General features: G+C 33.3%; 1 protein-coding gene across 1 annotated transcript; it reads right to left on the bottom strand.

Annotated features, from left to right (window-relative positions):
- Positions 1-1,031: 1,031 nt before the first annotated feature.
- LOC146923762 (nudix hydrolase 18, mitochondrial-like) lies at positions 1,032-4,240 on the bottom strand. The gene is made up of 5 exons (XM_085708911.1): positions 4,002-4,240; positions 3,653-3,764; positions 3,318-3,401; positions 2,965-3,087; positions 1,032-1,298 (listed from the first exon to the last, which is right to left on the bottom strand). Exons 1-5 carry the CDS (start codon positions 4,097-4,099, stop codon positions 1,140-1,142), a joined length of 576 nt encoding a protein of 191 aa, XP_085565037.1. The 5' UTR covers positions 4,100-4,240; the 3' UTR covers positions 1,032-1,139.
- Between the last annotated feature and the right edge of the window lie 7,698 nt (positions 4,241-11,938).

The raw sequence follows: 11,938 nt of genomic DNA, 5'->3' as shown, positions 1-11,938 counted from the left end.
CTGTATAATTTGACAATGTATTGCAGAATCAACCAATAAATATGCAAAATTGTGGCCAGTGTAAAAGACATGAAGAAAAAAAATGACTAAACTGAAGTTACACAAAACATGCAATGGTCGAGGCAAATGTGTTGGAGAGAAACTTCCATATACAGAACTAAGTTTATATGTTGTTTTTCACCCAACCTTGATGTTCAATTACTCATGAATTATGCCTCTTTAATAATGTGTGGAACATCATGTCAATGAATTTATCATCATGGCACATAAGAATATCATTACTGGGAAACATTTCAAAAGTAAGCATTCAACATAAATGGTTAAACAGAAGCATATACGTGAAATCTGAAGTGTAAAGAAGGAGAGCACTGTGTTACGCACGTCAGATTTCTGGTTTAAACAATAGGGGTATTTGTGTAATTATAATGTTTATTCCTAAGATTCTATATTGAAAGCCAAACATATATTTTACCTATTCGCTAGAATTATTTTTAAAGAAGTTCTCATGAATTAAACAATTAACCAAACATTTGTTTTCTATATTTTTTGGGAATACAATTTTCACCTTTATATTTCAGGTAAGTTAATACCTAAGAATAAATTTTGTAACCCTCAAACAAACGTCACCTAAAAGTATATTATGGATATCATTTTGAAAAGAATAGGTAGGCTCATTTTTTTGAGTGTGGTTCGTTGACTTGGCAGATTGTATGTTAAGAGGTGAAAAATTGGATCATCTGAAGTATAATATTTTAATAAAATTTATTAAAAATAGTAAGCTTTTGAATCAAGTCCATATTAGACGTCTCCAAAAAAAAAAGAACAAATAAATAGTTTATTGAAATAATTTTACCAAATATATATATTTCAATTTATTAGATTAATCAAAATTAATAAATAATATGTATATATAATAGATGGTTTAAAATTGTTGAGGGTAAAACTGATAAAATTAATAATTGTATTTTCAAATCTTAAATGACAGTAATGTTTGTTAAAGAAATGAAAGTATTGTGGAAACAGAGAATAAGTTAAATAATGTTTAAACCTTTTATTTTATTTTATAATCCTAATTAACATTAGTACAAATTCTTAATGCATAGCTCTATGCATCAAACTCCAGGAAACTACCTTGTTTACTAGTCAGATTTGGCGTCTCCTGTGCATTGTACAGAACCTACTACTACTAATTCTTTTACATCATTAAGTTTATGACTCTTGAGACGATCTACTAGTCTCTCTAATGCTTCTTTCATCCACCTCTGTTGACAAACTTCCCTTGCTTCTGAAACGTTCATCTATATATATCCAAAATAGAAAAATCAAACTCAGTAATCATCATTTGGAAGAAGTAACAAGAACAATAATTGAACAAAAAGACATTCAAATCTCAAATCATATACGTACTATAATCTTAGTGGGTCCATGCTGCATGCATGTTTTTCTCCAAAATGTTTTAATATATTTTTTAGTTCAGTGAACATGTTTTGACTCGTATCTTCTAATTCTTGTCATTTTACTTAAGTCCATATAATATATAGATCACCTTGAGTTTCTTATAGAATAGAATTAATGTCGTATTTTAGAAAATAAAATTAATATTATCTACATATTACCTATACTAATCTAACATACATGAAAAAAAATGTTCTTCATTCGTTTTAAAATCAATGTCGTCTAAAATTCTTATACATATATTAAAAACATAAGAAACTTGTCATAAAAATATAATACTTTTACTAAATTAACTTTATTAATTATTGATATGTTCCCACCATCATAAATACAATGTAAAATATAATGCTCTTGAAATACTCCCTCCGTTTCAAAATACATGTCCAATTTTTGCAATGTGCACTATTCACTTGACTTACTTTGACCATACTTTTTAACTAATGTATAAATACAAATATTAGCATGTAAGATGTTGTTTGATTTGTCTCGACAAATATTTTCAAAATATTAAATTTTTATAATTTTTTACTTTAGATAATTAAAGATATTAACGGTCAAAATTGTGCATTGACATATGTGAAGTGGTTGACTTGGACATGTATTTTGAAACGGAGGGAGTAGTATACTAGTATTAATTAGAAATTAGAAAAGTGAAAATGCGTTCACTTTAAAATAGAATTTATTTGCTAAACTAACATTCATGGTGTAACAAATAGAGTATTTGAGCATGGCGAAGCTATTCATGTCAATGTGGTAGCTTTGGCTACCCTAATTAGCTACCTCGATAATACCCCCCGTTTTAAAATGAGTGTCGTTTTAGCTAAAAAAAATTGTTTCAAAATGAATGTCGCTTTCAGTTTCCAATGCAATAATAACTTTTTCTTTTCAATTGTACCCTTCAATTAATATTATGTTACACTACTTCCAAAGTATTATTTTTTCTTTAATGAAAAACAAATCAATAGTTGATTAGGATAATTTGGTAAAATTGCTATGACATTTGACTATTTTATTCCATTCTTTAATCTTTGTGCAATTGGCTAAAGCGACACTCATTTTGAAACGGAGGGAGTATATATTTTGCTGCCATAATTGAATTTATTTGTCAAAAACTAATTGAAATAAGAAAGTCAAAAATATATATCCACTTGTGTGATTGAAGTATTTCGTTTATTTTATAAATTTTGATTTCTTGAACAACTACAAAGAAAATTCTGTTAATATAAAAATTGTCAAAATAACACAAAATATATATTGTTTTAGATTTGACCTCCTCGTATAAAATGACTAACTTCACCAATGAGTGTATGGATCAAGTAACTTTAAGAGTAACTCAAAAGCAAAGTTTTTTTGCTTTTTTACGAATTATGTCACCAAAATATCAAACACAAATTCTTCTAAATTAAAAAAAACGTAAAAAAAATGGAACATTTGAGCTCGTTAACCACTTGAGCTCATATTTACGCGCATGTCTTATTCATTAAAAAAAAAAACATTTCTTTTACCTACCCATGTTCTTTGACGAACACTCTGCTCTGGCCAAATCTCAAATTGCTCTTGAACAAGTAGAGGGAACATATATCCTTCATAACCATGGTTTTTACCTTTAAACCTCCACTTACCCAATTTGCCCTGCACCAACCCGATAATACAAAAAATTAGTAACTTTCAATATTTAATTAGATTAGATTTCTTATTTTAACCAAAAAAGGATAATGAAAAAGTTTAACCAAAAAGATTAGATTTCTTGTGATATATATATATATATATATATATATATATATATATGTTTCCTAGCCCAATAAATTGCTCAAGTAACTTTGTACAAAAATAAAATAAAATGAATTGATCAAGTAACTCACCTCTACAATGCCTCTTACTCCTGCTTCCTCTATGGTTTCTCGCAAAGCTGCCTCCTTTTTTGATTCGTCAATTTCCCAACCTCCCTAGTGTTTAATAAAACATCCAACAGAATTTTGAGGTAAATAAAATAAATTCATTTTACAAAAATTGTTATTTAGCTACCAACATTGAAACTAATTAAAATGTTACAACTCATCTTTCTTCATAAACAAAAGATTTATTAGTGGAAACAAAATGTAACAATCTTTTTAAAAAACAATTTGCAAATGTCAAAATTAATACAATTTGCTTGCTGAAGAGTAATTTGCTGAAAAATATTTGGATGCAGGCTTACCTTAGGAAATAACATCCTTTTGCCTTTCTTAGAAGTAATAACCAAAACTTCTAATTCTTCATTTGCCCCTAAGGATGTTTGGTCACCAATTATGTATCTATATGGTATGCATCTGCATGGTTATTGATGAAGGTTCATTAATCATTGGAAGGAAACCCTTTTTTACAAAAGATTTATATCTTGAGGGGTGCAAAAAAACGAAAAGAAAACTTAGATCTTGTCAATGATATGAAGCATCATTTTTTTCCTAATAGTGGCACCTTTTGTGCTCTCTTTAAGGTTTAATTAAAACAAAATATTATAAAAACAATGTTTAACAAATATAGTAATTTGTAGTGAAGAGACAAACCCAACAACTTGACGACGACCTTTTCTGTAGCGCTGCAAATCCCTGCCAGTACGAGAAACCAATGCAACAACGTTTTCTTGAGATACCATAGGTGTCATGGTTTTGTTTTATTTTATTTTTGGCCTGCAAGGAGAATATTTGGAAAGGGAGAGGAAATTTGTTGTACTAGACTACTCGTATGGAACGAAACAAGGAAGAAGCAAAATAAACTGTTCTTTTTGGTTAATGATAGGATGATATATATATAGAATAAAAAATGGATCTTATAAATGAGCAATTTGTTAGAGGGGTCAAGGTAGTTGTGGGTGCCAGATAAAAATGTGCATATGAAGCACATTTGTTAATATTGTTTGGTTGGATAATTTATTCACCATTCTTTCATAGGTAACCTAGGTGTCACTAATTAATAATGGAATGTGGGTAATGTTAGTTAAGAATAAGGGTAGGCTGGGACAAATGGGAACGTTAAAAAAGTTGACTTGCCTTTTTGGAAGAGAGGTTTAAGGGTGTTTGAGAAAATTAATTTAAACTTTGAAACTAATAATGGTATAAGGAATTGCGTAAATGGTTTGAAGAACTTATAAAAGCAATTTATAATACTATCTGTTGATGGTGATGGACCTAATATATGAAGCACGGAAACAAATATGGACACCAAATATGACACAATCATTGATACAACGATACTAATAATAATTTGAGAAAATCACATATAATTCAATGTAATTATGTGTCAGTATTGTTCAATGTCGAACGTTGACGTGTATCCGACATCGAGACACGTCTAATCTGAAGAGTGTCGTTCTTTATAAGGCCTACTACTCTATGATCATCATAATTATGTGTCGGTATTGTTCAATGTCGAACGTTGACGTGTATCCGACATCGAGACACGTCTAATCTGAAGAGTGTTCCTTCTTTATAAGGCCTACTACTCTATGATCATCAAATTGAGTTACAATTAATTGGGCAAGTTGTCTAGAGATCAGATATCCAAAACTTTAATGAATTAGATATATCATTATGTTCTTCGTACTATTTCTGGTCACTATTATAAACAAAAACCAATTTAAATTTATCGACAAAAAAAAAATATTATAGATAATATACATCAATTATCAAATGAATCTACAAAATAGATTCTTTCTTATAATTGAGTGGAGGAAGTATATGGCACTTAATCCATCCCACCATAGCCGATGAATTTGACAATTTCACACAAATTAAGAAAAAAAGGTAAATGAAATTAAAAGGAATGATGGTTAACAAAATTATTTTTATTACTTGTTAATGTATTTTCGTTATCATAAATATACAATAGAAAAGGGAAATGCTAACAAGTGCCCTAAGGGCACTTGTTAAGAAGACCAAAGAAGAAATTTTGTCTTGGAAATGATGCATTCAATGCATGGAAACTTTAAAAAGTAACTTTTTTTATTTAAATTTATCAATTATTTCTATTTTTGCATCCTTAACAAGTGTCCTAAGGGCACTTGTTAGCAAGACCCGATAGAAAATAATAACTTGAAAGTGATTCACACAATAGTAATTAGATAGTACAATTGGAAGGAAAAATCAATCAAAACTACATTAAAGTTTGAAAATAACGCTCATTTTAGGATATTTTTTACCGTGGCAGATGTGACAATTATTATCAAATAGAAAAAAGTAGTGTTAGTAACAGTAGTAGCTGTAGTAGTAATACTCACATTCTCATCTTATTTTGAATTTATTTGCACCTATTTAGCACACCAACAATGTCTCACTCAAGAGTGACTCCATCAATAATCATACAATTAAGATAGTCGATCAAAGATTTTGTTACAAGAGATTTCGGAAAACTTGAAATAAAATAATCGACTCTGATATCACCGGTGAGTCATGAGGAGCCAAAAATTCCAAGGATAATTACGATGAGCTAATAAAAAGCATAAAACCAGTTTGGACACACCGAGCCAAAATATTTTTCTAACTCGCTGGGTCATTATATAAATAAGTATTTCTTTTGTAACAAATCAAAAGAAATAGAAATAACTAAACACTATATAACTAGTTTATTTCTTAGAATGAGACTCTAAACCAGCTAGAGGATGATATTCTCAGTGAAATGAGTAAGCGGAATCGATACCCTCCTTAACCATAAAGTCAGCACATATATTTTGCTCCCTCGGAATATGAACTATATTAATAGTCCTATGGTTTACAGCTTTAGAGATTTCGAGTAACACATAGACACACACATGCAAACTTGCATTTGTCAAATTGTGAATAAGGTCTACCGCTTCTAAACAATCACTATCACAAATAAAATTTAAGTAGCCAAGAGTGCAATCCCACGAAGTTCCACCAAAAATATATCAACACCATTTGCAAAGTGAGTGAACCCTAGTTGTTATCATAGATATGAACAACTCTACGTACCAACGCCTATAATCTCACTCTATAACAAGCAACACTTAATTATTAAGTGATTGGTATTCAGTATCTATATCTCTAATTTTTTTAATTAAATTTAGTGATGAACCAAGTAGTGACGAGTTTCAATCTAGCAGTGTTTTAATATAATTTCTTACCCTCATGTGGATGTAGGAGAGTAGCTTGTCCACTTGTTCCTAAACATGCTTTAGACATTACCTAATCAAATTTGGAATATTGAGTAAGTTCCTCCTGCTTATATACATTGCATTGTATCTGATCTGATTAAGATGAATTTTATTAGAATTTGTCAAAGCAAAAATTAAGTTTTTAATAAATTTTTGATTGGCTTTTCAAAAAATAGAAAAGTCTGTCAAGTAAGAAATATTAAATCAACTATTCTAAAAGTTAACCCTAGAGAAAACCTACGTTTACAATATATTACAACTGTTTGTGTTAGGGAGTGAGGAAATTTTCCTCAAAAAAAAAAAAAAAAAAAGGGAGTGTGGAAATTCAAGTCTGGCTGCCATGTCCATCGAGTATTCTTAACAGTCCCGTTTGCCAACACACTTTTGTATACAATTTAAATCAAAATGATTATGACGGTCTGGATAGCTAATATGATATAAGACAAACATATTTAAAATAAAATTTGCCACTGCAGCATTGGTGAATTTCTTCAAATATATCTACATAGTATGCTATATATATCAAAGAGGAGCATGCAACGTGACTAACTCGGTGCCTCTTTGGCTCTTTCCATGCACTTTCCTGAGGCATTGCATTTCCATGTTCCAGACTCTACCATTTGACATAAAATAGTCATAGAAACACAATTTTTTTTCATAGATACCAGCAATTTCTCAACCAAAATAAATAATCATCAAACTAGCAAAGAAAGATAAAAAAAAAAGATTAGGTTTATTGTCCTTTTTTTTTTTCAAAGACTGGGGGGACATTAGACCTGACCCAGGAAAAACCGGAATGCGAATACATCGTGATAAATCAGTCCAAGTGGATTTACTCTAATCTATCATAACGAAAATTCACTAATCACAGGCGCAACCCAGCGAACCCGCGGCAGTCGGGAGGTATATATATTCAAGGGGTAGTAAAAGTAAAACCTCTTCCGCTCGACAAATTTCTGTTTGTTATTCTCCTTTAATGGAAAATATGAGCACTTAGATAAATAATTGAGAAACATGCATACGCAACTTATCTTAATTTTTTCCCTAAGAAAAAAAGGAACACGTCTTTTAATGTTTTATACTCCAAGTTTAAATTTAACTACAAATTCGTTAGTTTTCTTTCTTCTTAAACTAATCCAATTATTTAGATGTAATATTTTTGAAGTTCTAGATATTAAAGTTTTTTGAGTTAAAAAAAGTATAATACTCTCTTTCTAATATTTGTTCTCTTATTGATGAAATTATTGTAGATCTCATTCCTAACCGAGTTGGATTCACATAATTTCCATGGAATAAGAAGGAGAGTGGATGCAGCTAGCACTACTCATATAACAAATTGCAAAAAGTTAAATTGATCTCACCTCATAATAAAAGCTACAAATAACCGCGATATACTATAAATTATCATTTAAAATGATTGGTTTTTATAATTAATTTAAGTGAAATGCTAACATATGCCTTAATGACACGTGTTAAAATATCTAAGGTGGAAATTATACCTTGGAAATTGTGCAAATTTAATACACTAAAAATCGAAATTTAATTTTACACAATAAATATTTGCTTTTTACGGAAACCTTAACATGTGCCCTAAAAGACATGTTAGTATGACCCTTAATTTAAAAGTTATTAAGATAGGGTTATTAAGATTGTTGTGTTTTGTATTGAAAGAAATTTCCTATTGATGCAGATGATGCTTTATTTTGTGTATGATATGGGAAAGGCAGTGCAAAATTGTACGAGACTTGTAAATAGAGTTCAACATATGCTTATTATGGATTAGCCTCAAAAAAATTTTGAACAAATCAAAATGGAATATATTGCTCAAAGGAAAGGTGATTCACCCCGCACAAGGTGTGCTAAAAATGATGAAACACCCAATATCTGATACACAAAGAAAAAAGGCGCCCAATCAACGGATGCCACCACCAACAAATAAAAACAAAATTACATGACACCCATACACAAAAGTGGGTGTCTCCACCAATCATGAAAATCAAAAGCAATTGGAGTTATGTTCGAAAAAATCCATAAGAATGAATTGCGCTTCACCTTTTCGAGGATGTTGTGAATATCAATAACCTCATTAGTAAAGACGCGGTTGTTTCTATCCTTCCAAATTGCCCAAGTAGAAGAAAGCCAAATAACCTTAAAATAAATATGAGATGATCGCGGCATTCCCGCCAAGTGAATAAACTGCAAAAAGTGGTCATTGATCGACCCTGGGGAAACAAATGAGATACCAAGCCATTTACAAATTAACTGCCAAATCGTCCCAAAAACACAACAACCAACGAACAAATGATCCGTCGTCTCTATGACTCCACATCCGCTAACACACAAGTTGTTATCAGGTTGATGAACATGTCTGCGCACCAAATTTATTCTTGTTGGAATTCTGTTTTGAAGAAGACGCCAAGCAAAAATAGAAACTTTTGAAGGAACCAGCTTATGCCAAACATTGTTAAATACTACACCATTGATCGGTTCATTATCTGATGTGAGAAATCTATAGGTCCCGCGAACCGAGTAACCATGAGTAGGGTCTAAAAGCCACCTCCAAGTATCCTTAATATTAACCTGCAAAATAACATTATTCAACAAAGCCGCACACTCCCTCACACTCTCCTCCTCCCACGCCAACAATCTTCTCCGCCACCTCCACGCACCACCTCCTTCCCCCCACCCCAATCTCTCCATATCCTCCACCGAATACTCCTTTGTGCACTGATAACTCAAAAAGGCGGCTGAATTGGAGCTTTAATGGCACTCCACCCAACCAGTTATCAGTCCAAAAGAAAGTATCCCTACCATTACCTACCATCCGTCTTATATTGTCATGAAACCAATTCCCTAAACCCGACCCTACTCCTTCCCGCACCTGACACAACATCCTCCACCAACCAGACGCGGTTTGCCCCCCCCCCCCCCCCCCCTCCTGAATGTGACCACCCACCTCTCCATAACGAGCTTTTAACACCCTATACCATAACCCTCCCTTATCTAGCAACAACCGCCAACACCACTTACCTATCAACGCCACATTAAATTCTCGTAACCTCCTAACCCTCAAACCACCATGATGCATATGTAAACAAATAGAATCCCAATGAACCCAAGCAATTTTTTTTGAAACCTCACAACCCCCCAAAAAAAAAATTAAAAATAGATTCAATAGAAGAGATGATACCTGCAGGGGCCTTGAAAAAAGAAAGAAAGTAAACCGGAATAGAGGACGGGACAGATTTCAGGAGAACCAGACGACCACCAAATGACAAAAACTGATTATTCCACGCCGACAATCGAGCCACTATACGGTCAACCACAGGTTTCCAAAAACTTAACTTCCTACTATCACCACCAATCGGTAACCCCAAATAAACAAAAGGCAGTGACCCAATTCGACAATTTAACACTGAAGCTGCTTCTGCCAACCAAGTCGAAGGGATATTCACACTTGTCAACATACTTTTATTGAAATTTACCTTCAGCCCCGAAACCTCCTCAAGTAATAACAACACAGCCCTGATCGACCGAACATTCAACCAACATTTTTCACCAATAATAAGAGTGTCGTCCGCAAACTGTAAATGGGATAGCTTGACCTCCCCTTGTCCACCAATCCCATACGGCTGATAAAAAGAATGTGTCACCGTCGCCATCATCAAGGCATCAAATCCTTCAGCAGCTAATAAAAATAAAAACGGAGAAAGAGGATCCCCTTGTCAAAGTCCCCTCTCAATACGAAACTCTTCTGTTGGACTCCCGTTAACAAGGACCGAAGCAGTAGCTGTCCCAACGCATTCTGCTATCCACTTACGCCACAGAGTTGGAAAATTCATGCTAATCATCACCGAATTCAAATAATTTAAGTCCACAGAGTCATAAGCTTTTTCGAAGTCAACTTTAAACAACAATAATTTCTTCTTCAAACGCCTAGCCTCATCGACTACCTCATTAGCAATAAGAATACCATCTAAAATCTGTTTACCACGAACGAAGGCGGACTGAGCATCTGACACCACATACCCAATAACTTCACGAAGCCTATTCGCTAGAACCTTTGCCAACACTTTATACAAACACCCAACCAAAGAAATAGGACGGTAATCTACAAGCCTTTAAGGACTATCCACCTTTGGAATCAAAGCAATAAACGTTGAATTGACACCTTTCGACAACTTCTCGTTTCGGTGAAAATCGCTCAAAAATTTCATATAATCATCTTTCAATTCTTGCCAAAACTCTTTAATGAAACCAAAATTTATGCCATCAGGACCTGGACTTTTGAAACTCTCGCAGTCCCAAACCGTCTGTTTCACCTCCTCTAAAGAAAAAAGGCGAGTCAAGCCCCCACCCTGAGTAACTGTCAGTTGTCGAAAATTCAATCCCTCCACGCCAGGTCGAATAACATCACGAGCACGATAATGATTTGCAAAATGTTCAAAGACTGTGTTACGAATATTTTGAACACCCTCGACCAAGACCCCATCAGCATGAACCAAATGAATAAAATTCCTTCTCTTTCTATTAGACATCACATTATGAAAAAACTTAGAGTTAGTGTCACCCTTCTTAACCCAATTCATCCTCGCCTTCTGCCAATTCATACTAGAGTGCACACGAGTCAAAGAATGGAAACGAACAGACAAATCATGGAGTACCCTAATCTCTTCCTCTTGAAGATCGGCTTCCTCCCCTTTAATGTCGAGAGCAGAGATTTGATTCTTCATGTCTGAAAGCTTGCCTTCTATGTTTTTGGTATGACGTTGATGCCACTCCTTCAAAGAGAACTTAATCATTTTCAACTTCTTCTGCAACACATAGCCGCCCCAACCATCTAAAGAGAAATAATTCAATTTTTCCCTGGCAAACTCGAAATAACCAGTAAAATCACCCCAACACTTTAGCATGCGAAGCGGTCTAGGTCCCCAATTAGAATCATCGACATCCAACACCACTGGAACATGATCGGAGAGGCCCTGCTGATTTGCAACCTGAATAACATTTGGCCAAGACAAACACCATCTAGCTGACAATATAAATCTATCCAATCTGCTCATCGTAAAACCATCACCTCGGTACCATGTAAATAAACGACCACATAGCGGTAAATCAACCAAAAAACAGCCATCAATGAAAGAATTAAAATTATCAGAGTCCACCAGCCTATCTACCGTTCCCCTACCTCTTCTCTCGTCCTCCGACCGCACAGAGTTAAAGTCACCGCAAATACATACATTCACATCAGCATTATTCAATATGAATTGAGATAAGTGAACCCAAAGCTCTTGCTTCGCCGTCGTGTCACAAGGTGCATAAATATTAGCAATA

This window comes from Medicago sativa, chromosome 5 (genome assembly GCF_051527215.1).
Source record: "Medicago sativa cultivar Bolivia chromosome 5, Bolivia_mono, whole genome shotgun sequence".
NCBI lineage: Eukaryota > Viridiplantae > Streptophyta > Magnoliopsida > Fabales > Fabaceae > Medicago > Medicago sativa.
This window is presented reverse-complemented; position numbering and strand designations above follow the sequence as displayed.